The sequence below is a fragment of the Trypanosoma theileri genome, assembly GCF_002087225.1.
Source record: "Trypanosoma theileri isolate Edinburgh chromosome Unknown TM35_Tth_37_V1, whole genome shotgun sequence".
Lineage (NCBI taxonomy): Eukaryota > Euglenozoa > Kinetoplastea > Trypanosomatida > Trypanosomatidae > Trypanosoma > Trypanosoma theileri.
In genome coordinates, this window is record NW_021639879.1 from 143971 (window position 1) to 170514 (window position 26544).

Consider the following 26544-nt stretch of genomic DNA (forward strand, 5'->3'; position numbering starts at 1 on the left):
AAAAAAAAAAAAAAAAAAAAAAAAACGGAATAATTACATATACCAAGAAAATTTTCTTGTCGTACAAACAATGTTCATTTATCATACTCACTCCGTACCATCAATAACCCCCATTTTCACCAGCAGCGTCATCGCCGTCACCCTCATCCTCCGGGGCCACTCTAGGCACAAGAAGTGCTGCGCGGACCGTTGCATCAGCGAGACCACCAGGTGCTGCGAAGAGACGCTCCAATGCACGCCGTGAACGCTCATTAAAACGGCGTACCGCCGCAGGTACTTCTTCTTCACCATACGGTGTATGTTGTTCTGTGTAAGGCACTATTTCGTCAGCATACAGAAGATCTGCAAAACTCGCCTCGTCATAGTCAAAGACGTAGCGTCGCATTAACTCCAATTGATCATCGGTGAGAAGCTCCGCAACAGCTGTATTGTAGCGACACAATGCCCGTGGTGTTAAGAAAGGTGTTCCATCTAAAAATGAATTAAGGGAGTATCGAAACCGAGGAGGTTGTACCCCATTTGATGTATGTTGATGCCCATATTTTTCCGTTAAAAGTGCACTGCTTGCACGCAGAGTAGAACACACTATTGAAGCACTTTTCTGCTGATTCAAGTACTTTTTTCGTGCCATTCGAACCTCTTTATTCATATCTTGTAGCCATTGGCGTGTTTCCTCAATACGACGCGCTATACGCTCGCTGCTAACACCAAGTTCACTGCCGAAGAGAGATGATCCCTGCGGAAGAACTCGAAACGACGATGGCGTGTCACTCCGTGTATACACTAAAGCACTCCCCGGAGCACGAAGAGAAAATGGAGTGGCGGAGGTGCTGTGTCCGGAGTACATGTGTGAAATTATACCGCAGGAATCCACTTCTCTCTAACGTTTATATAAGTATATGAGGTTGTGTGGTCAAAACTCTAAGGCTCCCGCCAATAAGAATCTGAAGAGAAAAAAGCAGAATAATAATAATAATAATAATAATAATAATAATAAGAGGAAGAATAAACGTACAATGGGTTAAATAAAATGATGTTCCCGCTATTACAAGGAAATTCAACTCACAGAGACACAAAAAAAAACAGTTTAATAATTACAGACCCTGTCATCTCTCACCACGCACCCAAAAACAAGACATCTATATCACCCAATTTGATGTGAAGAAAAATAGCCAAATAAATAAATAAATTAATTAATTATTAATAATAATAAACGTCACATGAAGAAATAAGTAAAACAATAAAGGGAGAAACACCACTAGCGCCAGAGTGAAAAAAAAAAAAAAAATGGATTGAGGAAAAAAAGTGAAAGGAAGGTGGTACACATGTGGTGTAGTTAAAGGAATTCTCCAAGAATGTCCACTGGGCCATTAGGCCAGGCCTGTAATGAGCACTTCAATGAATTCTTCTTCATCCACTCCGCTTCATCCAGCATATTCTGGAAAGAAGAGCGAAGTAAATCAATTTCCTTCTCTCTACTAGTTGAAACACCATCATTCACCTCAAGAATCTCCAGAGTTTCACTTATACGCTGCATCACCTGTGAAAGGACCTGATGGTCTGACGACGTCAGTGGTGTCCTTCCAGCGGTGCGGTGGGGCAAGGCAGAAGGACGCACTCCAACCCAGCGTGCGGGAAGTAATTGAGAAATATAATCCGCACGCTCTTCTATTCGTTGCTGTTTCCTCGCATTGCGCCGTTGCGGTGTGCCGTGGTCACCAAAGAGGCCTATAAAGGTAAGGGCAATGCGCAGTCCATGGGGATCCCCATCCACGAGTAGAAAGATTGGCAAGTGTGGCAGTTCGCGGTGTAAATTGCGGAGAAAGTTGCGTGAGGCTCTGCACGGATATCCTTTACTGCATACAAAAACACAGCGATGTAACGGCGCATCAACTTCAAACGCGCCATTTGTTTCCATAAGTGTACGCAATGTACTTTCCTTCTCCACAAGCACCAAAGCGGAGGGTGGGATATTGCTCCCTCTTGCTCCTCGAAAACGACAACCCTTCAATCCAACCATAGTATCAATAAGAACACCAGAAGTATGACGCATGACATCAATCTCCAAAAGATGTGTGGAATGACTACTAGTACAATTACTCGTCGTCTGCAGATTCTCTTCTATAACTTCACTCGAAGCTGGATCTTGTGTGGAATGTGAGTTATATATTGTCATATCTGAACGTTTAGGAACATCAAATGATAAGTAACCAGTAAGAATACTCTTGCCGCTTGCGCCAATTCGTATACCTTCGCGTGTGTAGGGTCGTGGTTCTTCCTTTTTAACCCCATTCACACCGTGTGGTTTTGCGGAATAATATAATGGATACATAGAATTCATCCAGCGACAAAGGCGGTCAATACTGCTATGTACCTCTCTTTGTCCATTAGGGAAAAGCGGGGCATTCCTATAATAAACATCACGTTCTGTGCACATCAACCCCTTTTCCACCATGTCCACAACGCAAGAAAGTACATAAAAGGTTTGGGCGTCTCGCCGCAGCAGCTCTATTTTTTTTTCATTTGCACATGTGATGATGTTGTGATTTTTAAGTCCCACTCGCTTTGTAGTAGAAAAAGGAGTACTAGAAATAATAGAAACGGATTCAACGTCTCTCTGTGAAGATGTTTCAGTATGAGTGGACCCAGTACTTCCAAGTAGATAATGAATGTAGTTTAGTACAACGGCCTCGGCACCGCTCATGATTTCCTTGTCACTAAACATGAGATACTATATATCGAGAATAAAAAAAAAAAAAAATTAACAGATAAAAACAAAATAAATTCATGCTTACTGGTAAATTCCCTTCATCTCTTTTATTAAACAGAGATTTACACAGGTGCAGATGTATATATATATATATCTGTCATCCTGTGTGGGAATATGGTTTTATTTTCATTCTGTTGGGGCTTTCCATATCCTTTCCATTCTTGTATATTACATTGATAAGTAATTCTGCGTATGGTTAGTCAACCTGTGGCAATTTCATGGCTACAGACTAACACTGTCCACTAGTGCAAAGTAACGACATGGTAACAGCCATTATATTTACGTCATCCAAGAAACTATGAACATCGACGTGAACACATCTCCCATTCTCTCCTCTCCTTCCCTCACCCACCCCCAACTTCTCCTTCTCCCACAGCACAAATACAGAAAAGAAGAATGTGGGAGGCAAGACAGAAAGGGTTTAAAAACAAAAACAAAAAGAAGGGAGAATAAATAAAAAAAGAAAAGAAATGAGGAAAAATATGAGATGTACGCTTCTTTTTTTTTTCTGTTTTGCAACCTCTTGTTTTTTTTTTTCCTTTTGTATTTGGCCCTTTGCTTCATTTGTTCCTTATCTTTCTCTTTTTCTCTTTCTTTCTCTCTCTCTTTATGTGGGTGTGAGTGTGTTTGCATGTGTTAAAGAGGGAAAAAAGAAAGAAAGTGCCTTTTCTTTTCGTTTTCCCTCTCTCTTGCACCCCCCCCCCTTTTTTTCTTCTTTACAACTGTTGTAAAACTGCCATAGCAAGACGGAACTCCTCATATGTGGCTCGCCCATCCCCGCGCCACGCCATTCCCTCAAAGAGTTTCCTTATAGTACTCTGGGGAATTGGTAACCCAAACCAATCCAGGGATTCAATGTCTTTGCGAAACGCCTCACCGTTAATAGAGCCATGTAGACCACTGGGAGGGACGACATCACTACCAACTGCAGCGGCAGCTCCGGAGGTCGGCACACTCCCGCTGCTCCCACCCGCCGCGCGTTCCTCCCAATCCACTGTTCCTCCGTAGTGCTCCCACAGACGTGCCACATCCTCCTCCGTGGCATTCAACAGCGCCTGCTGCACCCACTCTGTGGGACCCGCACCAGATCTACTGTTTTCATCATCAAAGATCAAGAGAGGAGAATGTCTGCCAGTGATCCTCCCAGCACTACGCCTTCTTTCTATCTGTTTTAATGCATCACCTCCAGCCTCCTGCTCATCAGTCAGAGCCTCTGAAATTGGAGCAATAGGAACAAAAAACCCATCACGTTCACTCATAAGGTCTACAAACTCCTTTGTATCAAGTTCAAAGGTAAAACTGAACATGCGACCTGTCACATTCTCATCATGAGTTGAACGACCCGTCAAACGCACCAATGGGTTATCCTTCCATTCCATCAATTGCGCAGGATCATAGTCCATGTAACAAACAGCGCGCACGAGTGGATCTGGAATCATATCGCCGCTGCCACACCAAAGTTCACGCTCCACATAAGCCTGCAGTGGTCCGTCGCTAGCTAACACAATGTTGTCAATACGATTTGGTCTCGACGGTAAGCCAACCTCCTCCCATTCACGGTACAGTACACCACGCAGGGATGTCTTTTCTGCCTCAGCCGGATCCACGTCACCTATAACCTTATGAAGAAACTGGTGCCAGCTACACTTACGCTGATCCCAGCTCACTACATAGCAGTGAACGTCCCGCATTTCTTGTCCTAAAGAAATCATACGCTCCCGTTCCAAGGGTGTAATAGCATTGACCACATAAACCCCTTCTGCATGAAATTTAATCACTTCCATATCATATGCCAACTGTACATGCTGCTGCTGAGGTAGAGACCACTTCACGTAGAGTTGTGACGCTGTCATGTTAAATCGGGAAAGAGCGTCAAAGGCACCAAGAACACGTCGCGAAGATAACACACTATCCCACTCTTCACCAAAAGAGTTAAAAAAATTGGCCCGACCTTCCGCTGTTACTTCTGGGCAATTCTGAATATAGTTGTGTTTTGCATAATACATAGGAGATGCGAGGTGTTTGTCAACAAGACGAGGGCAACTTTGTTTGCGAAGTTCTTGCTTCACACGAATGTTGTTTTCGGCGAGAATGCGTTCTAAATGTCCTATAATCTTGACATTTTCAGATGCGTGGGGTTTAATAATAATAACGGCGGTGTTACGGTACAGTAGGGTTTCATCACTACTATGTGGCAAAATCCTTTGCTCATGAACCTCAGCAGCATTCCCCTCCCCTGTCATTTTCCATCGATTTTGTTGATCCTGTTGACTTTGTTCTTGTTCTATTGGTACCTTGGATGCGACCACACGAAACTGAGTACCTAAACTTTCCCCTATAGCTGGAATTCGTGCAGCATTTGCTTTATTACTATCCTCTTCTCGGCGAAGTTCTTCTGTTAAAGTTGTTAGTAAAACTAATAGACGTGATGTGTCGCAGTGCCGCAGGTGCTCAAACACACCTGCCTCCACTCCTCCTGAAGTAACATCTGGATTATCAAGCCATACACGAAGTATTCTCTCAGGTACACCATGACGTAGCATCACATCACCGAGGTAATCTTCATTTAGTTTGTAGTGAAGACATTTAGTGCGCTCTCGCATTGCCTGTAGTGCACCCTGACTCACGTGGAGACCATTACGTAATAAATCAGGCGTAGCAGTAAGGCCATACTCTCTCCAACGTTGAAAAAGTTCTCCACGAATACTATCTGGGAGTGCAACTTGTGGATTATCATCACCTACAACCTGTTCAAGGAAGGTAGGCCAGCTCATACTTTCTTCTGCCCATGAAACAACATACCAATGTAGTAGCGCATTGGCAGATTCAAGAGATTGCTTTAACTCTGGAAAGTATCCATTTACAACAAAAATACCGCTATCTACCAACTCGGCAACAACAAGATCAGGACGAATCGTTAGTACTCGTTTGGATAATCGCCAACGTTCGTAAAGGTGTTGTGGTGTGATACCACCTAGAACTTCTAGAGCACGATAAGCGTTAACAATGACGCCACTCGAAACCATCTGATCCCAACTGATACCAAGTTCTCGACGCACCATATCTTTTTCCCCTTTGCAAAGTCGTATAGTTGATACATCACGTACGGCATATCTTGAAGCAGTAGCATATAGATGGTGCACAAGTCCACGAGCACGCACAACACCACCACTTAAATCACCCTCTTCATCAATTCGTACGTCAGCACGAGAAAATATCATTTCAATTGTCATCGCAAATGGTCTACAAAGGGCATGGCTTTTGACAAGTACAAAGGCCGAGTTGCGGGGAGGTGTAGTGAGGTGCCGTTTTTCTTCTTCAAAAAGTAATTCAAGTACTTCTGCGCTTCCCTTTCCACGTAAGGTATCAAATAAAAATCGTCCATCACGTTGTACCATACGTGGATTTCCTAGAGCCCAACGTAGAATATATGGTGAAACGTGTAACTGTTGTATTGCGAAACGTCCAACAGTATCGTGCAACATATCAAGTGAAAGCCACATTTGACGCTGGTGCATAGCCTCCAAGGTGCTGGTGGAAGTAAAGAGAGCTCCTTCAAAAGGATCCGGTGGACACTGTAAACCAGCAGCTTTCCAATCCTCTAACAAAAGATGATTTAAACTACCAGGTTTTGCATTCTCCACGTAAGGGTCGCCAATGATGTCCTCTAGGTAGCGAGCGTAGTCACAATCATTATTGTCCCATGAGAGTAAAAAATATCTCTTCACAGTTGTACATGTGTTAAATATTTCCACGCTGTGTAAAGCAAAGCCATTGACAAGGTACATGTTGAAACCTTCCAGTTTTCCAACATAGAGAGAAGGGGCTATGCGTTTGTGCAAGGTACATGAATCCCACATCTCTTTCAGTTTGAGTGCTGATGCGTTAAACTCCACTGCAGCATCCACAGCATTGCGAACCGTATGGGGATCCCATAAATCATCAAAATACTTGTGAAAAGCACACATTGCAGCTGAATCTATAGCATACTGAGATGGGGTCTGTTTAATAGCGTACTTGAATACTTCTGATTGGAGTTCTTCTGCCATATGACGTAATGCTGGTGCGATAGCCCTAGCACTACCTCCTGCCTCAACTCTTATTTTGTGACGCACCAAAAAGTCATTGATATAGACAGTCATAAGTTCCTCCTTTTCAGCAGACGCACATTTCGGATTTACCACAAGAAAAGCATAATTTCGACGGAACGACTGAGGTAATACTGCTTTATCTGACAATATTGATGCAGGAACTGAAGCAGTATTATTGTCCTTGTTAACAGTGGATGTGAAAGAAGTAACATGCCCATTAGATTTTTGCACCGATGTTAACAATTCTTTGGAACCATTCGTATTTTTCTTTTCGTCTTTTAGCATTTCATCTGCTGGGGAGAGCGTGGGTGAACTTTCTTTCTGTGTTTCTGATGTGATGAGTTGCATTCCCCCTGATGACTGTAGCCCAATCAATTGTGCTAACAGGAGTGGGTTCTCTGTACACATCTTATCGAACGCCTCACTCACCGCGTCCACCGGCTCATCTCTGTGCCGTACGAGTGGGTTGCGAAGGAGTGTGTGGAGATACTCCGCGCTGACGCCGCCCTGCAGGAGCAGCCGCCCAAAGACATCTTCCTCCACGGGGGTGCCAAGCCACGCGATGCGGTCGGCGAGTCCCGCCATGGGCGTTGGCGATGCGTGCACGCCGTTGTCAATACCGTCCGGCGGCCGCACGAGGCCCAACGCCTCCCACGATGTGAGGAGCCCGTGCCGCAGTGAGGCCGTGGCCGCCGCCGACGGCACCGAGTCGCCCACAACGTACCCCTGGAAGTCCTCCCACGTCATGATCTCCCCGTCCCACGCCACAATAAACCAGTAGATGCGGGGCCCGGTGTACATGCGGGAGCGGAGGTACGGGTAGAAGCCGTTGATGAGAAAGAGACCCTCCTCCTCAAGGTAGGCAACATACAGGGAAGGTGAGAGACACACCTTACGGGAGGCGTTATTCCATGCATCCAGCATTCCCACCTCCCCCAACCGTTCCACACCTTGGCCCGCATTTATCAACATGTGTAGATTCACAGCTGTACACCATGAAATGCCAAAAGTCCGCTCAAATTCTACCATTTGTGTCGTCGTAATAGGTATCTCTTCAATAGGGCGCGACATTGCATTACGGTATAAAGCATAATACTGTTGATCAACAAGTCTTTTCCCAATTACTTCTTCCATCATGACATGACCAGAAGATATTACCTCAAGGCGATGTTCCTCTAAAACTTGTGGAATCCATTCTACTACTTCAGTAGTACATGCGTGAGGTTTTACCCAAATAAAAGCATAGTTCATCTTTATGTCACGTATAAAACGAGAGGTAAGCGCTTTTAGACGTCGTACTACTTCACTACTTTGCTGGTACTGAGAAAGCTTAGTTCGTGTAAAATTCTCTCCAAAACCATTTATTGTATATTGTTTTTTCTTTCCATCATCATCATTATCATCTCTTTTTTCATTTTCCAATGTTTCATCTCGCACATATGGTAGTAGTAGTGATAAAGGTACACCTTCTAGCATAAGTTGTTGTACAAATGGGTCTTCGGAAAGATCAACTCCAAGCCACATCTCTCGATCAGCAGCAGCCTCTAAAGGCCCCTCTGAGACGTACAATGCAGCTGTCGTCTCTGACATTGGTTGTCGCACTAGACCAAAACTCTCCCACTCATCTGCAAATATACGTTGTAAACTTCCTTCTGTGGCGGTACGTGGATCAGATTTGTTGCCAATTAGCACATTACAAAAATCATTCCACGTCCAGGATTTTTCTTTCCATTCTACTTCAAAAAGGTAGATACGGTTTCCTGGTTTTCCATAACATTCACGAACAAAAGGAATAAAGCCGTTTATGAGATAAATATTGTGAGACTTTAACTCCGCAATAAAACAAGACTTTGTTACACATTTCTGTTCAGATTCTTCCCATAATTGTAAAAGTTCTGTAGACGTAAGTCCAAGTTCCTCACATGCCTCAGTAGCCCCAAGTAACTTACCTCCTATCAGGCACCAATCCCAAGCAAAGTGAAAAAGCTCCTTAAATTTACTTTTAATAATTGGGCTAACATCATCTCGTAATTCATCCATTTTAGCATCAGCAAGTTGTTCCATGGCACGAAAAGAAGAACTTTTAAGATAGTGTTCCACCACATAGTTACTGAAAAGAGAAGTTTCACGGGTTACACGTATTTCCCCAGTAATGAGAGTTTGCCTCACTTTTTCAATCACAAGATCATTAAGCGCAAAGGGTCTGATTATTACCACACCCCTATTCATTGGGGTTTCGGTACACATTGTTAGTGCCTGTTCCTCTGCTTCACGCATAATATCCACCATTTCAGAGGTTTGAAGATTTTCAAGAAGATCAAATATGCAACCTGTACGTCTCCCGTTCTGCAACACCACTTCCGGGTTAGATTTCCAACGGTATAAGAGAGCTCCTGTCAAACCAGACTCTTGCAATCTTAACGCAAGAGGATCATGTGTAAGGGGGGAACAAGTCCATAAATGTCGCTCCAATACAGCTTCAAATGGTCCTGCAGAAGCATGAACACCATTGTCTGTAGTTGTTGGTGGATGTTGAAGCCCTAAATCCCGCCATCGATCTCGTATTAAACCACGGAGACTATTAGACACTGCATTTCCAGGATTTGTACTACCAATCAATTCTTCACGAAATGCCCGCCAAGTCAAACATTTTTCTGGCCAAGAGAGAACGTAGCAAGTTACCCTCGCATCCTCAGCACTGTATGTATCTCTAAGGTAAGGGTAAAAACCATTTATTACGAAAACTCCCTCATTACAAAAGTGAGCCACATACGCCCCAGCAGTGAGTTTAACAGTCTTTGCACATGATCCCCACATAGCATAAAGTTCATCAGAGGATATTTCTCCAAGGACATGCAAAGCAGTTTCAGCATTCCATACACGTCCGCATTTTAATGCTTCTTTCCAAGAAATACCAAAAACTTCCTTAAATATAGCTCTATTCTGTACACTAACGTTAATACTTGACGGTGATACTTTGACAGCATAGCGAGCTATTGTTCCATAATGTTTGTCCATCACTTGTCGTGAAGCAATCTCTTTACCCATAACATGGCGGTGACTAACAATTTGCATTCCTTCAACTTGCATTAAACGTTCCTCCACAAGGGCACGAGTTTCAGGTGTATTAGCATGTGGTTTCACAAATACTAAAGCTCTGTTTCGTCGTTCTTCAGCATCTTCATCCTCCAAAACAATAGTCCAATCAGCCGAAGGCGAAGTTGTATCAGATTCCCCATAACCAATAGATGATTTATTTATTTTCTTCTGTTTTTCCATTGCGAAAATAATTGCAGCATGATGAAGTACCTCGCTACTTTGCATATTCTCCAAAAGTTCAAATACTGATCGAGTTTCCCCTCTATATGTTAAGATAGGATTTTTCACGAGTTTTTCCAAAAATTCTAGCGAAATACCCTCCCGTAGCAATGCACGACCATAATCATCCTCAGTTGCACGTCGATGCATCCAAACAAATCGTTGTGCCAAAGCTTCAAGAGGACCACTTGAAGATTCCAGGCCGTTATTCATAAGACTTGGCTGTTCATCTAATCCATATGTTTCCCAATTATCATACAACAGGCGACGAAGAGAAGTGGATTCCGCTTCACGTGGATCAGCTGCACCAAGTACTTCTAAACGAAAACGTTTCCAAGAATATTTTGCTTCCGGCCATGAAAGAAGAAGAATACACGTTTGACTTTCGGGAGCAGTAAAAGAATCAAGCAACGCTGGGTAAAACCCATTTATCAGGTACATTTGTTCCTCCTGTAAATAAGATACATAGAAGCCGTGTTCAAGCCGAGCACGCGATTTTGAAGCCCACCAACGTACACTAAGCTCTTCCGGCGTAAGACCAAGAATAGTCATGGCATCCTCTGGTGTGAGAACCCGTCGCTGCTCCACCACAGTTTCCCACAGTTCACCAAAGGCACCAAAGAAAAGGGATGCCGTCTCCTCTGAGACATAAACAGTCAAATCTTCGGACGGGCAAGCGGAAACAGCAGCTACTGAGCTGTAATGGCGTTCGACATATGCTCCTCGACGAACCTGTTGTCCCGTCAAAAGCAACATGTCATCCACACGAATCCCATAATAATCAAAATGATCACGCGCAACATCGAGGAACCTCTCCCGACATGCATGCGGTTTAATCAATACCAATGTTGTATTCATCCTTGTTTCCAATCCACTGATCAACCTGCCTGAAAGTATTAGAAAAACTGTACAAAACAAAAGAAAGGAAAAGAAAAGATTTATGTGTCACAGAAGCATAGTAACGGTATTAGGGAAGAATAACATAATATCCTGAGAATTTTAAAATCCTTTTCTTCTTCTTCTTCTTCCTCTTCTTCTCTCTCTCTCTATTTGAATCTAAGCACTATGGCATTTCTAAATGGAACTCAATAAAAATAAAATAAAAAAACACGAATCATCTACGTATACTAAGTACGGAGTTGAGGGAAGTGAGGGGGTAAAACAAACTCCTCTCATTAGAGTTTTAAAAAAGAAAATCCATACACACACATACTCACATATATATATATACAGTGTCTATTATGGATATGTTTGTGCTTATGTGGGTGTGATTCTTCCTTTTTCATCTGTGCGTATTTGTATATTTGTTATTCATTCTCTAGTCAAATTATTATTATTATCATCATCATCTTTTTCTGTTCACTCTGTTTATCAGAGGCATTGTAACGCTGTTTCGTACTCCTGATAGAGTGTATTCATGTCGGAGGGAATGACTGTCATGGTATTCTTCAGTTGAATCAAATAGTTAGCAACTTGTGTGGGCTCTGTTGTCATCATCATGAGTCGATGCAATTCAGCAAGCTGATCCTGTTGTAAATGCTGCGAAAGTTCATTTTCGAGTAACAAGCTAACTATCATTGACACATCCTGTCCATGATATATACGTGTACCTTTGCGAGTACCCCCATCATCCTCTATCATGGGGATCGTGCGACCGGCATTTCGATCCACAAACATACTGAAATCAATGAGTTTCTCCCAATGTACAGGAACAAGCAACGCCACTGGCATATCGGAAGGGCTTCCAGGAGTTCGAATAGCGAAAAATAAATGATTTAAACCTCTTAAATTACCATGAATAGTGCGTTTCACTACAAGATCTGAAAGCATCCGCAGCATGAGCTTCACACAAGTCGGAAAGGAACGTTCGGATAAAGGTACAGTAGAAAGTGGAATGGCGCGGTATCCAGCTGGCATGATAATGGCTGTTAACCCGCCATCACGGTAACGATAGCCAACGACTGTCACTGCAGGAGCAACGAGGGAGAGACCAAGCGCCGCACGGTATGCCTCATTCACCTGCTGCTGGACCGCACGTACACTCCATCTGTAGAGAAGCACTTGCAGAGGAGTTGTGGTATTATTCTCTGGTAATAGTGTATCCCCGCACTCATACGCCTCGTACACGTCAGCGGAGGTGTGGTAGCGGAGAATACGGCATCGACGTTCCCCCAATACCACCTCAGCACCAGGAAGTAAATGTGGTGTAACTCCATCAATATCGCAGAAATCCCCACTACTACAGTGAGCTTCCAAGTTGGCTGCGATAAGTGGTGCTACAATTGAAGCTGGTATCATCTCGCTTTGAAAACCATATGCTTGAGTCGGAATTGGTTTTGCATGTTCAACAGTACGTCGCATGATTGTTGTGCGGCCAGGGAGAAACAGTTGCTTTGTCGTACGAAACTCAGATGGCCGTACGGTCGTTAACCGCAATGGATCTGTACCAGCTGTTGTGTCAAGTGTCTCTCGTGTGTTACCAACAGCGTCGTCAGGTGTTAGAGTATCTCCAGTACCGAATTGCAGCGGAGACGCCGTGCTGCTGCGCTGCGGTGGCGGTGGAAGTACCTGGAAGGTGGTAGAAGTCTCTGTTGAATGAACCATATTGGTATTTACATCATTGTCTAAGAAGTGTCGTAAAGTAAATGCGGCAGAGTGCTGACCATTTGATACAAGTGTTTTTCCCTGCTCCTGTTCTTGTTGTTGTTGTTGTCGTGGTGGTGGGGGTACGTTTGCACTCCAAGCTCCTGGTGATTTCACGCACGAATTTAACCGGCTGTCACGATAAATAGAAAAACTTGACCCGCGTGAGGGCTGAACAGTAGTGTTTGTACCTTGTGGTGATGAAACTGTTACAGGAGAGAACTGGTTAGACGAAGCAGATACATCAATATCATCATCCTCCTCCTCCTCATCTCCTAAAGGAAAAGCAACGAACGGAGTTGGACGATAGACACTACTACCTTGTTTTTGTTCTCGTTGCTGTTGATACTGTACTGCTGATGATGACTCATCAGTGGTATCGTCAAATGTTATCTCTGTGCTAAGACGTACTCCCGACTTCCGTGTCATATCTCCCCCTTGTTCAACTCGCCGCATCTCCTGTTGTACTTCCATCTCTAGAATCTGATACAATACGCAGAGCTCACGCCCGAAACGATCGTATAGTGGATACTTTGAGCAGAATTGCACGTTGGGGTCTCGTGAACGCAGTGCTTCGCTCATTCCACCTTTTGTTGTTAAGGACGAAGTAGTCGTAACACTAGCACTAGTAGTAGTGGGAGAAGGACCGTCTTTCTCACGCATATATTCTTGCAGTGACAAACGCTTGATGTGTGTCCTGTCAAAACCGTATACAGCCTCATATGGCGACTGCATCTTTTGCACACAAGACTTCTCTGTTTATTTCCCCCTTTTTTTTTAATTTTTCCTTCTCTCTTTCTCTCTTCACGGCCTTCGTTTTTCCACCTGTATTTCTGCTATTCTCAAGAACAAAAAGGACACGAAAAAAAAAAGAAAGACACACACGCACAGAGGAAAATAAAAATAAATTAAGGATGGGTGGAAACGAAAAACAGAAATAAAAAAGGCATCACGACCAGGAACATTTTCAATACCAATGCATTGGACTTCAAAATAAGCATGCCTACGCCCACACACATGCATACCACTATATATCGGGGTATATAATTATGCATATGTGCAAAAAAAGAGAGAAAGAGAGAGAGTGAGTGAGTGAGTTAGTGAGTGCCAACAAGGAAAAAAAAAAAAGAATCCTTGAAAAAAAAATGCAGCACTGAAAAATGAAAGGGGACGAAAACAAAAAGAAAGAAAAAAAAAAACTTTGAGTGAAACCGCAAAGGTTCTTTTTTTCTTTCCTCATTCTATCCAATTGGTGGGGAACTTCGACGCATTATTGTTGCACGAATTAACTCGCGGCACTCCGTATAGGAAAGCATACCTGCCCCCAACTCTCGCATGGCGTGCTGCACATCTCGTGTTGCCGGTAAGTCTGAACGCATTGTGTCATCCGCCTTTAAATAAGAAGATCCTCCATCTTTAACACCATCTAAATGTGAGAGCCACCGCACCGCCTTTGCATCCCACATATCTACTGCTGTACTTTCTGGTTTAACGCTGCACCAACATGTCTCTGATTTTGTGTTATCATCATTGGGATTATGGCATGAAAGCGCTGTCATCTCACGCCGCAGCGAAAAGAGGTGAGCCACCATTGGACAGAGCAAACACATCACATGCGCTGGTGAGACGACAACATGGGCAAAACTAGTGATGGGTTCGGAATCATTCCCGTGATCCTGGTAGTGTTGATAGCTGGTGGGTGTAGCAGGACGCAGAGACATGGGCGATTTTCCACCCATGCGTGTGCACGCGGATGGAGCGAAGAGCAATGCCACGACCCTCAACATTCGCAACATGCGTGGGATACGAGTGGGGATGTAACTTCCCGGCGCGCTGTTTTTTAGCATGGATCCACGCAGCACAAGAATGAGATGTCTCAAGTAATGTATCACCTCTGCAGAGAGTGTCACTGTGTCGATGAGGGCGGCGCCATCAGGTGCGAGCATCACCTCCAACATGTGTCGTTTATTTACAACGTTAGAACTCTGCGTGTCAGCGGACTGAATCACCGCGGCGCTTTCCATAGCTAAACTTGACATGTATGTTGAGAGTGCAAAAGCACTGCGGACGTGTTCAGGTAACACCGCAGCGTATGCACGTGCATCGCAGAAGGCAACAATACGCAGCGATGGCACGGCTCGCACTGTTCCGGTCACACGCACAAGACCGAAGAGTAACACATCAAGTAGCGCAGCAAGCACTGGCGGTGAGGCAGCCGCAATATCATGTACACACACCACCGTCGGGTGGCCATTCATACTACTTCCACCACCAAAACCAAGACCATTACTAGTATTCGTCGTAGCATTGGCAGTAGTGCCGCCCATTGTAGGTGTTATACAAATGTTGCTATTGTTGTTGTTGTTAGTAGTGCTGATACTGTTATTGTTGTTGCTGGTGCTATTGTTGTTGTTGTTGTTATTGTTATTCGTCGTGCTGTTGCTAGTGCCTGTGGCTGCGGCCTCTGCGCGGGCGAGAAATCCGCAGAAGGCGTCTCGTCGCGTGTGTTCTGTGAGGCGCAATTCCAAGTACGTTGGGCCCTTCGGCATGGACGTTGCGGTGCCACTGCCGGCCCCGTCGTGCAGCACGAGAAGATGCGCCCCCGGCACGCAGCAGCAGAGTGAGACCAACACGTACAACTGCCGGCACTCGCAGAGCACAGGGTGTTGAGTTGCCGGCCATTGCGCGGCCAGCGGGTCGGGGAAACAAGTGTTGATGGAAGGCCACATCCAGCGGGCCTTAGCGGTGGCAGGCACACACGTAAGTGAGAGTGAGAGAAAAGAAAAGAAAGGAAAAGAGAAAGTGAATATATGGAAATAGGTGTATAGAGAAATAAAGGGAGCGGAAAGGCGACAGTAAAATAACAGAAAGAAAAAAAACAGGGGTCATAAAACAAAAAAAAAAAAAAAAAAAACGGAAGGTACAGAGTGAGAGATGCACAACACCCTACTTACATGGAGATCATCCTGTATGTGGGGCAGGGCGCAACAAAGAAGAAAAAAAAAAAAAAAGCAAAAAAAGTGCATCTACTAAAAGCGGGGAATAGACTGTAAATAGGAAAGAAAGGGAAAAACAGGAGAAAAAGAAAAATACGCAGCTGATAGCTACATCCCGCCATAAGCATACTACTTTACAACTCGTCAGCATCCTCAATAGGCGAAGCCATTTCATAGTCTCCTTCTAATTCAACATTTGGTTCAGCACTTCCACGACGATGGCGATGACGACGACGACGATGATGACGACGGTGAGTCTGATCATCCTCCTCCTCCTCTATTTCATCTTCTATTTCTGCCTCTCCCACACCCTCATCAGCCTCAATCTCATACGGCTCCGGTTCCTCAAGCGCATCCGCATCTATGAACACGGCACCATTTTCCTCCTCGTCATCTTCGTTGCTCTTATTGTGGTAGCTCCTGTCGATTTCACCCTCATGATGACGATGGCGTCGTCTCTTGTGATGTCGGTGACGCTTTTTCTTCTCATTTGGTGATACCCCCACTAACTCACCGCCATCGTCTGCTTCCATCAGGTAAGTGTCATCTCCAAACTGATTCCATAACTGTTCTTCGTGATCACGGTTATCAAAGATGTCGACAAAGGCATCCCCACTAAGTCCTACATGCTTACCATCAATAAATGGTCCTTCATCTAACTCATATTGACCCTGCTCGTAATGACGTTGCGGTGGTGGTGGCGGTGGTGGTGGCTGCAGTACCTGTCGACGCCACAAGAGACCTCCCTCGTCAAGATCAGATTCACGTTCAAAGTATGTGCACATTTGTTCATATTGCTCTTCCTTCGCACGTTCTGCGAATCGCCGTCGCATCTCCTCTACTTGAGCTTCATAGTCTGCCTCTGTCATGAGTGCGTAACTCCTCACAATACGTACTTTTTCACCCCTCGCCAGTGCTTCACGTGCTTCTTTTAAGATTGTCTCTCGTGCTGTTGTGTGAATGCGTAGGGCAGCCTTATCTGTAGTGCACATCAGACCGTGTTTCTCCCATGGAACACTTGATGCCGAAAGTAACACTGTTGCAGAATCACATGAGTGCCATGAAAGCACTACAATCCCTGCAATATAGAGAGCAAGATTCACTACAGCAGCAGCAAAAGCCCATTCAAGAGGGGTATCAAAGAGATGAAGTGAATCGTACTCTGACATGAGTAACATCGTATTATTCTCCGAACCCAACGTCGTCACACAATAGAGCACCGCATCTGAGTAGAATGTCCGTGTGGGATAGACCACCCATGATAACACAATAAGGGCAATACAATACAAAATAGAAATAGTTGCACTTACATGATAGACTGGTACATGCAGACCAATCACGCGTAGATGCCGCCTCCCTGCTGAGTAGCCCATTATGCCAAGTGCATTGTTCACTATCGCCAGAAATTCTACAACAAGAATAGCAAGAATATATTGAGTCATATACAACAGCACAGCAGGCAATGAACCTTCCGTCACCTCCACTTTGCTGCGTACTCCTCCAACGTTAAGCATTCCTGAGTAGTTGCATGAGTTCATGACAAGCGCTAACTGTGGTGACAAGGAAACTTCACTTCGAGTGAAGTAGTCAGGGAGGCTCGATTGTAATCGAATGTAGTATTCTGTCATTAGCACAACAAAACTCATAGCGTGAATGACATTGCCCAATTGGTACAGTGCTTTAAACAGACGTTCTACAGTTTGTCGTGGGTAAACAGCGCTAGGAAGTACAAAGAACATAAATCCAAATAGAAGAAGCTAAAAAAAAAAAGGATACCCGTTCCCTATCAAAGTTCCTTTGCTATTATTACTACTGCTGTCCTTTCTGTTCTTTTTTGACTATAATTATTATTATGATGTTTTTTTTTTTTTTGTTTCCCGCCTTTACTGTCTCTATTCTCTTTCAGTTATGACAACAAAATTTGTTATCACTGAAGAAGAAGAATAGAAAAAAAAAAGACATGAAAACACGAAAAAAAAATAAAGAAGAAAATTACATTATTTTATCCAACTGATTCTATACCAAGCACAATAATATAATACAATACATTTCAAGAGGTTTAAATAATAATAATAATAATAATAAATATATATATAGAAACAGCAACATCAGCATCAGCATTAGTAAAATTCTGTATTCAATCTCCAAGAACATCAAGACTGGTAATACTCAATCTTTCCAACAGCACAACTACTTATAGGTATCGTTCCAGAAGTAGTAATAGTAACTGCAATGTACAGTTAGTATAAATAAACCAGTAAAGCGCTTGTTCTTTCTTTTTTCTTCTTTTCCTTTAGATGCTGCATCACTTGCGACGTCGCTGCTTTGAAATTCTCCATGAGTTTCCACTCTCCCAGCCACGCAGAATAGGATTAAGTCGCTCTGCCTTTTGTTCCTTTGTTAACTTACCCTTTCGTGGTCTCGTGTAGAAGGCCGGGGCTAACTCTACCAACCACTGTGGTTCAATTACCAGCAGTTCACGCATGTATTCCCGATTTGTCAGCTGAAGTTCATTATACAGCAAGAACTTTGGTGGTGTGTCTCGCAGACAGGAAGAGGGATGTACATATACCTCTCGACGTTCTGCCAGTGTAGCGTAGGCCACATCTGTTATTCGTCTTGCGGCATTGAAAAAGTACCCGGCAGTGAGAGCGCGGCGCACTTCTGTTAATGCATCATCGTTGTGATGAGGAATAGTAGCGTGACGCTTATGCAACATCTCACTCAACTGTTCACGTGTGTCGCGGGCCTCCATGAGAATGCGGTGCTTGAGAAAGTTGCGTTTACACCACTCCTCACTGAGTCCATTCGCCACCCAAGCGTCGTAGACCGCCAGTAGTGTAATTTGATCGCCTTCGGGTTGATGGAACTGTCGTTTCGCAGCATCGGCAGCCTCGTGTTGATCGCGTGGGCGATAAAAGACGCCACGCTTCTGTACGGCGAGCATAGACACAATTGTCAATACGGGTTCACAACAACCAAAATCAATTGCAGTGAGAAGTGTCTTACTCTGTGAGGGATCAATGGGGAGTTGTGCCATTCGTCCACCAAGTGGTGTGAGAAGTCCATCATCATCTAATGCTTCAAGATAGCGCAGTTTCTGCAGTGCCAACACGAGTGTCTCCTGCGGTGGTGGATCCATCAGATCAAGTGCGAAAAGATCATTAATACCCATCGCCTTTAGTTGCAGCACAACGTGAAACATATTTGAGCGTTGAATGTCTGGCACAGTGGCGGGTTCCATGTCCTTTCGGAACTGCGGCTCTGTATACATGCGGAAACACTTACCAGGACCAACACGTCCCGCACGTCCCGCTCGCTGTTGGGCTTGTGCCTGTGAAATGGGAACAATCTTCAGTTGCTCCATCCCGGTCTTTGCATCAAAGACGTTCTGCTTGCAGAAACCACTATCGACAACATAACAGAGATTGCTAATGGTGATGGATGTTTCGGCAACATTCGTGGCGAGTACAACTTTACGGCAGCGGGGCGGAGTCGGTTCAAACACACGTGATTGCACCTCCTGCGGCAGTGTGGCTGTGAGCGGCAATACCAACATATCGGGCACTGGCACTTCACTGAGGGCGCGCAGCTTTTCCATCCATCGAAACAGCCGCTCGCCGCCGAGCTCAATCTCCTCCTGTCCCGTTAAGAACACCAACACATCACCCGGGGGCTCCTCAAGGTGCAACTTCATCACCGTCTTGAGTGCGCAATCGAGGTAGTCCTCTGTTGGTTCAGCAAGATAATTCACTTGGACAGGAAACGTACGTCCCTCAATAAAGAAAACATCTCTAACATTAAAGTATGAGCAGAATTTTTCTTTTTCAAGGGTAGCGGAGGTAATAATTACTTTTAATGAGGGTCGCTTATGTGTCGCATTACGCACAATAGCAAATAATAAATCAGTATTCACAGACCGCTCATGTGCCTCATCAAGAATGATAACACTGTATCGCTGAAATGTATCATCCAGTAAAGCCTCTCGCAACAACATACCATCTGTCATGTATTTAATCTTTGTCAATGATGATGTGACATCACGGAAACGAACGGTGTATCCAACTTCTTCACCTAAACGACAACCATACTCTTCTGCAACACGAATGGCAAGTGTTTCTGCCGCCACACGCCTCGGTTGTGTACAACAAATAATACCACGCTTGCTGTATCCATGTTCAGCGAGGTACTGTGGAATCTGTGTGGTCTTACCACTACCTGTTTCTCCAACCAAAACAGTCACTGTGTGGTCATCCACATGCTGAAGAAAACGGTCACGGTAAGCGTATATAGGAAGTGAACGGCGCTGCTCTGCGAGACTCTGTGATGTCTGCAGTGGACCAAATCGTGGACGTTCACCAAAATTGTGTTTCATCCATGGTGGAAGTCTAGAAGGTAAATCCTTTGCGGAGCGGAATCCCCCAAGCCGTTCCTCCGGTCGTTCAAGTAACTCATGATCAAGAAGAGTATTTCCCTCATCCCTGTTGTATCTATTTCCATTATCACCATCATCCTCACCCTCTCCAGCATCCTCATCTTCATCCCTGTTGCCAGTCCTATTGTTACCTTTATTATTACCACCCAATCCTTCACGTGCCTGTTCAGATAATCGCTGCAGACGCCGCTCCCTCGCACGAAGTATCTGTCGATCCTTGTTGCGAAGTTGTTGTGCCAACGCAGCTCGCTTCATACTGTTCGTCTCATTCTCATCTGCATTCTCCTGCTGCACAGCACGCCGTGCAAGAATAGCCTCCCGCTGTGCTGGTGTACTGGCACGCATTAACTGCTCTGAAGGAAGCAACGCGCGGTAGTTGATGGGTTTGTGCCGCACTAATCCACGAAGAAATTGTGGTTCCTCTTCATTCAGTTCCACTTGTTCATCCTCTTCCTCATCTGTGCGCAGTTGGAGAAGCTCTGATTCATCCAACATCCCACTACGCACCAACTGTGCAAGTTGCATCTTCTCTTCTGCCCGCACTTTCATCGCCGCACGGCGCTCCGCCGCGTCGGTTTCGAGACTCTCAAGTGCTCTATTGTCATTCGCATCTCGCTGTGCGGCTGCGGCTTCTTGCAACATTTTCTTCTGCAGCGCCTCCTCCGCCTCGCGACGGTCGCGTTCTGCAATCGCAAAGGTGCCGGCAGCGAGACACTTGTGCCAATCCACATCCCGCAGATGTGCCCGCATAAATCGCAGGAGTGTGCGCAACTGCGATGAGGGAATAGCGGGTTCCTCCCCGTCCTCCTCACTGTTCTTTTTCGCTTTCTCATTCTCCTCCTCTCTCTCGCTCGCACCATCGCCGTTCACAGCAGCATCCAGTGCGGCGAGGAGTAATTCCTCATCACACACCTTTTCGCTCTCACGAAGGAAGAGCGCCACCAACTCATCCACGTCGTCGTAAAACTCCTCCGCCTGCCCTTCGCTCTCTGGGCGACCCAGCAGGTGCTCCAGTTTACGATATAGCTCATTCTTAGTGTAGATCTGCTGCAGCTCCTGCACTATTAAAAGTTCCTCCTCCATATTCTTTCTTCTTGTTGTTAATCCACACCCACACTCCCCTTTTCGTTTTTTTTTTCCTTTTTTTTTTCTTCCTCCCTTTAGTTTATCACCTTCACGTCACTCAATCCCCTCTTTTCTCGTCGTCGTGACTGTTAATCCTTTTCTTTTCTTTTGTTTTGTTTTGTTTTTTAATTGGAAAGGGTGAAGGGATGTATAGTGTGTCTGTCTGTGACTACCACCACACTATACCACAGGAGAACACTGGTATTACCAAAAAAAAAAAGAAGAAAAACATTAAGAGAGAAAAACAATAAGAGAGAAAAACAATAAGAGAGAAAAAACTGCGCACAGGGACTCTTAACACATTAAGTATCAGTAGAGGAAGTAAAGTTTCTCTTAAATATATATATATATATATATTTGGTATATTTATTTTCTTTTTTTTTTGTGCTGTACGAATTTATTTTGTTTTTGTTCTTTGCACTCAGTTCTTCCCATCATCTTATTTCCCATCACCTTTGGTTTTACCGGTGTAAAAGAACAAAACTTGCAAGAGCCGTACAATCAAAACGCATACGACGGCATTTATACTCTGGAGTAATAAAAAAAAAAAATAGAGAAAGGGTGTAAAAGAAAAAAAAAAAAAAAACAACAAAAAGATAGTTCTATCAATGTCACATGGAGACACGATCAAAAAAAAGAAAAAAAAAACAGAATAATACCGCAAGGAGGACGGAAAAGTGGTATACCCGTACATCTTGGTAGTCACCACAGTTCCATTACCTCTTGATATTTTGGCTTATTGGAGTCCTTATTCATCCTGGACCCGTTCAGCACACTAAGAAATAACTCATCATATACACCTACTGGGGGGATACAGAAACATACGCATACACATATACATAAACATACATATAAATAAATACATACAGGGGTGAGAAAAATGTTTTATTTCCTTCTTTTTCACAACCATTCTTCAGGAACACTTAGTTTCCTTACTTTGCTTCCCTTTGTTCTGTTTTTTTTTTTTTTTTTCACTCTCTCGACTCCTTTCCTTTACTTTTGGAAAGGGTTTTTTTTTTTCTTTACTTTTTTTCCTCTTTTTTTTTTCTTTTTGAGTTCTCAGTGTTTTTTTTTTTTTTCCACTTTAATTGCGTACATCTACAATTCAGCTCGCTATAGGGACGTGGAAGGAATATTCATTCCCCTCCCACCCACAGTCCTCTCTCAATTATTTTTTTCTTTTTTATTTCATCAACTTCTACTTTTTTTTTTTTTTCTCATCTCCTCACCACTCATCATGACTATTTCAACACGTTCACTCTACTGCCATTACCATTTCCTCTCGCCTCATGAACCATTATTATTATTATTATTATTATTATTATTATTATTATTATTATTATTGTCGGTCTCCTCTTCGGGAACAAACTTTGCCACCATTTCACGATGACGGCGTGCGGGGTTGTTGTTTGGTGGAGAAACATCATCCACATCGTCGGGGTCGGGGCCTTTCAATAATGCCAATCGCTTCGGGGCGGCCGCCGCCTTTACTTTTTCCATCTTCACAAACCCGTACGCACTGCGGCCTTCATTCAGCAGATCGCCAATCTCAATCAGTTTGTCCACATTCACCGTCCATAGTAGTCCAAACACGGTATGTTCACCCTCAAACAACTCCACCATCTGTGTTTCCGGGTTGTAAGACTTGACAAGAGCAACACTTCTTCCCCAGTATTCTACATCGTGGGCCTTGGCCGTATCGTAGTTAAGAAGCAACACAGAGTTGTTGCCCTCACTCCGCGTGGCATCACGTAGAATCGTGTCAAGATCATCCACGTCAATGTCATCAAGAAGTTCCACATGTACAGTATCCGTATCTTCACCAGCGTTGCTTTTGAGACCATTCATATTACCGTCCGTACGCTTTAACATATTTGTCTTTCCACTCTTTGCTGGTTTACGGGACTCCAGAAACATGCGGCAAACCTGTGCAAGGAATCGGGCATCAATTTGTTTGTTAATGACGGATAAGGAAACATCAACATCACGCCATGCGAAGGCTTGACTTCCACGTCGTCGTTGATCATCCATCGTCTTAAGGTATGCTTCATAAAAAATCTCTTCCGGTGAGTAAAAGAATCCAAGTTGAGCAAAAGCAAACGATAAAGCCTGAAAGTGTGGTGATGGACTTACGTGAAAGACGTTCTGTACAGGTACAATATACAATTGCATTTCCCGTGTATACTCTGGTGGAAATTGTGGTTCCAGTGGTGTTGTACGTCGTGTTAACACAATACAGCCACTACGTCGATGTCTCCAATCTTTATCATGTAAGGCACGGTAGAGTGACTGCAGCGGTACGGGCCATGTGCGGAAGTAACCGTGTGGATTAGTGTCCATAATAGTAACACTCTCCGTCCTGGCACAATAACCAACAAGAAGACCAGTAGAACCGAATGGGTGAGAATCGCCAAAGACTTCAATATTATCTGGGCTATACAACATAATAAAGGCCTTGTTGCTATTTCGTGATCCTTCCTCAATAAGTTTCTTAAAGTCCTCCCATGGAAGTCGTGGTCGTCCACCACTGCACTTGTCTGTATGATATGTCTGCACATCCATCTCAAGTCCAACCTCCGCAAGATATGTTGTCAGACACACCGCCACAGACTCCAGCGTAAAGTAACGCAACATTAATGCAGAGGTTTCAAAGGGAAGTGTCATAAAAACATCTTCAAAGGTAGTTTGTTCCCCTAACTTAGTTAGTGCAAGTGCAATCATTGTCGCACTTAATGGTAACGATGGAAATGTAAACGTTTTCACAACATCAATAGGTGAAACGTCAAGAGTTTCTTGTTCATGTAAAAGTTCGAGACGATTTTGAACAGTTGAGGCAATACGACGAGGAGCACCAACAAGTGCGGGATCAGATTTATATCCAAGTAATTGTGAACCGCCGCATGCACTGCTGTCACTTGATTTACGACGTGATGCCGCCTCACGAGACTTGGAAAAGATAATATAACCATTAGATGTCATTGCTTTATGTAAACGGTCAAGAGGACATGTCCATGTCTGTAAAAAGGTTTTAGGATGGGCATCAATAAGAAGTGCCGTTTGAGTTTCCTGATCATAGCCAGCGAGAATACACCACTGTGGTTGAGTTGTGATGTAAAGCACATTATGTGCCACATTGGCATTATACATGATAACCATGATATGTTCGGGAACCTCTGGATCTTCATTTGCGTTTTTCACATCAATAATAATAGACTCCAAATCAAAAACAGAAATAGTGGGAACAGCATCTTCACGTGAAATCTTTGTTAAGACCGGATATACAGCAACATTATAGTTGCGATTTGTAATATGCACATACTCCCGTGCGTATTTAAATACCTCCTCTAATGGTAAACCACCATCAATAAACACTTCAGCTGGAAAATGCATTTTACGAATAATATCTGAGACTGGTAGTCCATTACCATAACCATGCGCATTCGGTCTTACACCACCAAGAAGATGCATCGCCCATGCAACAGCCACAATATGTGGACTGATGTGTGTAGATATAACAGATGCATGTGTACCTTGTAGAATTGTGCCAATCACCTTTCCACTGCTTAGTTCGGGTGAAAACATAAGTTGCACTTCATCATGTGTCATGACCGGCACACTGTCTTTTCGGAATACACGAATAAATCCTCGAGCACGTTCACCCTCCTTAGCGACGGTCATCGCCTTAAAGAGAGCCGCAGCTGGAACCTCCATTAGTCTCACGCCTAGTTCACTCCCCACAATACCTTCAGCAAGTGTTACCATTAACCGCACCACATAACGCACATCCACAATAACAGCGTAGGCACCATTGTTGTTCTTTGTGTGACGTCGTGGACGGTGCCGTGGACTCACAAGAACAGATGCGGTTAATCCAGAGCTGCCTTCGTCCTCATCATCAAAGGCGTCCACAATTGTTTCTTGTTCCAATACATAAGGATCATAATTAACAATGCGAATCACCTGTGTTTCTTCTTCACAGTCGTGTGTGATGGCTTTGGTAAACTCTGGTAACTGCATTCGTGTTTGTCGATCTCCAACCTCATTTCCACCGAGTTCAACTTGACCGAGAGTTGGAGAAATATCAAGGTGCATTACAGAAAGACCATATTCGTTTTTAAAACGATTATCCACATCAATAAACTCCCGAATGATATCTGTCATGACGGGAAGTGAAAGTACACCACCGTGAAGGTAGTGTAATGGTACATGGGCGGCAAAAAAGATATCTTCTACAGTGACTCGTTTTTTACGGTCTTTACATCCCTTTTCACCACCAAGTAGATAAGAAAGTGCCACAGCTGTCGTACCAAAGTCACCGCAATCTTCTATGACTTTATCATCTGTTAGTTCTCCCTCATAGGATTTGAAGAAAGCAGTACGTGCCCTTCGAATTTCCATTACTTGTTGACGGTTATACTTCTGTTGATGTCCAGTAGAGGAAGCTCCCTTGGAGACATCCACACTGCTATTATTATTATTTGTAGCATATGAGACACCCATATTCATTCCACGTGGACTTCCTTCCGTAGGGGAATGACTTTGCCTTGCTGATTGTTGTAGTGGAGGAGGATGTGGTGGTTGTGGTGCCAGTACGGGTGGCATTGGTTGTGCATGTAAATGCGGTTGGGTTTGAGATGGTGATGGTAATTGTGGTTGCGGCGGCATGAGACCAGTACCGAAGGAGACTTGAGATGAGCGTCGCCCCCCACGCAGCGAAGGCTCTAAACCGTCTTCTTCACTCTGGCGATGATCACATACGGGGCCGGAAGTGGAGTAAATCCGATCGTGCTCGATCATTCGACGATTGGCGCGAGTCACCTGTTCGAGTTCAGCAAGTGCAGTCTCCCATTTCCCCAGATGTGCTTCTATCGCCGCGTTTGCTTGGGACTGGCCACCTCCCATTTGTGCGAAATATCACTCCTTGTTTATTCTTCCTCTTTTTCTTCTTCTTTCCTTCTCTCCGCACGTGAGAGGATGCTAATATGAAAGAAAATACACAACCTTTTATGTGTGTGTGTGTCCGTTCGTTTATGTGATATGAGTTACTTGATTCTCAAATACTATGGAACACCAAATGAGAAAAAAAAAGGGGGGGACAGAGAAGAAAATAAAATAAATAATAATAATATATATACATCGCATATACTTTGATTTCTCTCACTCTAT

At 44.1% G+C, this 26544-nt stretch overlaps 8 protein-coding genes across 8 annotated transcripts; all 8 read right to left on the reverse strand.

Annotated features, from left to right (window-relative positions):
- Positions 1–100: 100 nt before the first annotated feature.
- On the reverse strand, positions 101–847 carry TM35_000371550 (uncharacterized protein; the record flags this gene model as incomplete). Its single annotated transcript, XM_029029455.1, has 1 exon — positions 101–847. The coding sequence occupies one exon, from the start codon at positions 845–847 to the stop codon at positions 101–103; it is 747 nt and encodes a 248-aa protein (XP_028879248.1).
- A 489-nt stretch (positions 848–1336) lies between these two features.
- TM35_000371560 (putative meiotic recombination protein spo11) lies at positions 1337–2725 on the reverse strand (the record flags this gene model as incomplete). Its single annotated transcript, XM_029029456.1, has 1 exon — positions 1337–2725. The coding sequence occupies one exon, from the start codon at positions 2723–2725 to the stop codon at positions 1337–1339; it is 1389 nt and encodes a 462-aa protein (XP_028879249.1).
- A 761-nt stretch (positions 2726–3486) lies between these two features.
- Positions 3487–11037, reverse strand: TM35_000371570 (uncharacterized protein; the record flags this gene model as incomplete). The annotated part of the gene is made up of 1 exon (XM_029029457.1): positions 3487–11037. One exon carries the CDS (start codon positions 11035–11037, stop codon positions 3487–3489), a length of 7551 nt encoding a protein of 2516 aa, XP_028879250.1.
- A 513-nt stretch (positions 11038–11550) lies between these two features.
- TM35_000371580 (uncharacterized protein) lies at positions 11551–13557 on the reverse strand (the record flags this gene model as incomplete). Its single annotated transcript, XM_029029458.1, has 1 exon — positions 11551–13557. The coding sequence occupies one exon, from the start codon at positions 13555–13557 to the stop codon at positions 11551–11553; it is 2007 nt and encodes a 668-aa protein (XP_028879251.1).
- A 506-nt stretch (positions 13558–14063) lies between these two features.
- On the reverse strand, positions 14064–15551 carry TM35_000371590 (uncharacterized protein; the record flags this gene model as incomplete). The annotated part of the gene is made up of 1 exon (XM_029029459.1): positions 14064–15551. One exon carries the CDS (start codon positions 15549–15551, stop codon positions 14064–14066), a length of 1488 nt encoding a protein of 495 aa, XP_028879252.1.
- Positions 15552–15952: 401 nt separating this feature from the next.
- TM35_000371600 (uncharacterized protein) lies at positions 15953–17557 on the reverse strand (the record flags this gene model as incomplete). The annotated part of the gene is made up of 1 exon (XM_029029460.1): positions 15953–17557. The coding sequence occupies one exon, from the start codon at positions 17555–17557 to the stop codon at positions 15953–15955; it is 1605 nt and encodes a 534-aa protein (XP_028879253.1).
- A 566-nt stretch (positions 17558–18123) lies between these two features.
- Positions 18124–21336, reverse strand: TM35_000371610 (pre-mRNA splicing factor ATP-dependent RNA helicase; the record flags this gene model as incomplete). The annotated part of the gene is made up of 1 exon (XM_029029461.1): positions 18124–21336. One exon carries the CDS (start codon positions 21334–21336, stop codon positions 18124–18126), a length of 3213 nt encoding a protein of 1070 aa, XP_028879254.1.
- A 1329-nt stretch (positions 21337–22665) lies between these two features.
- TM35_000371620 (uncharacterized protein) lies at positions 22666–26280 on the reverse strand (the record flags this gene model as incomplete). The annotated part of the gene is made up of 1 exon (XM_029029462.1): positions 22666–26280. One exon carries the CDS (start codon positions 26278–26280, stop codon positions 22666–22668), a length of 3615 nt encoding a protein of 1204 aa, XP_028879255.1.
- Between the last annotated feature and the right edge of the window lie 264 nt (positions 26281–26544).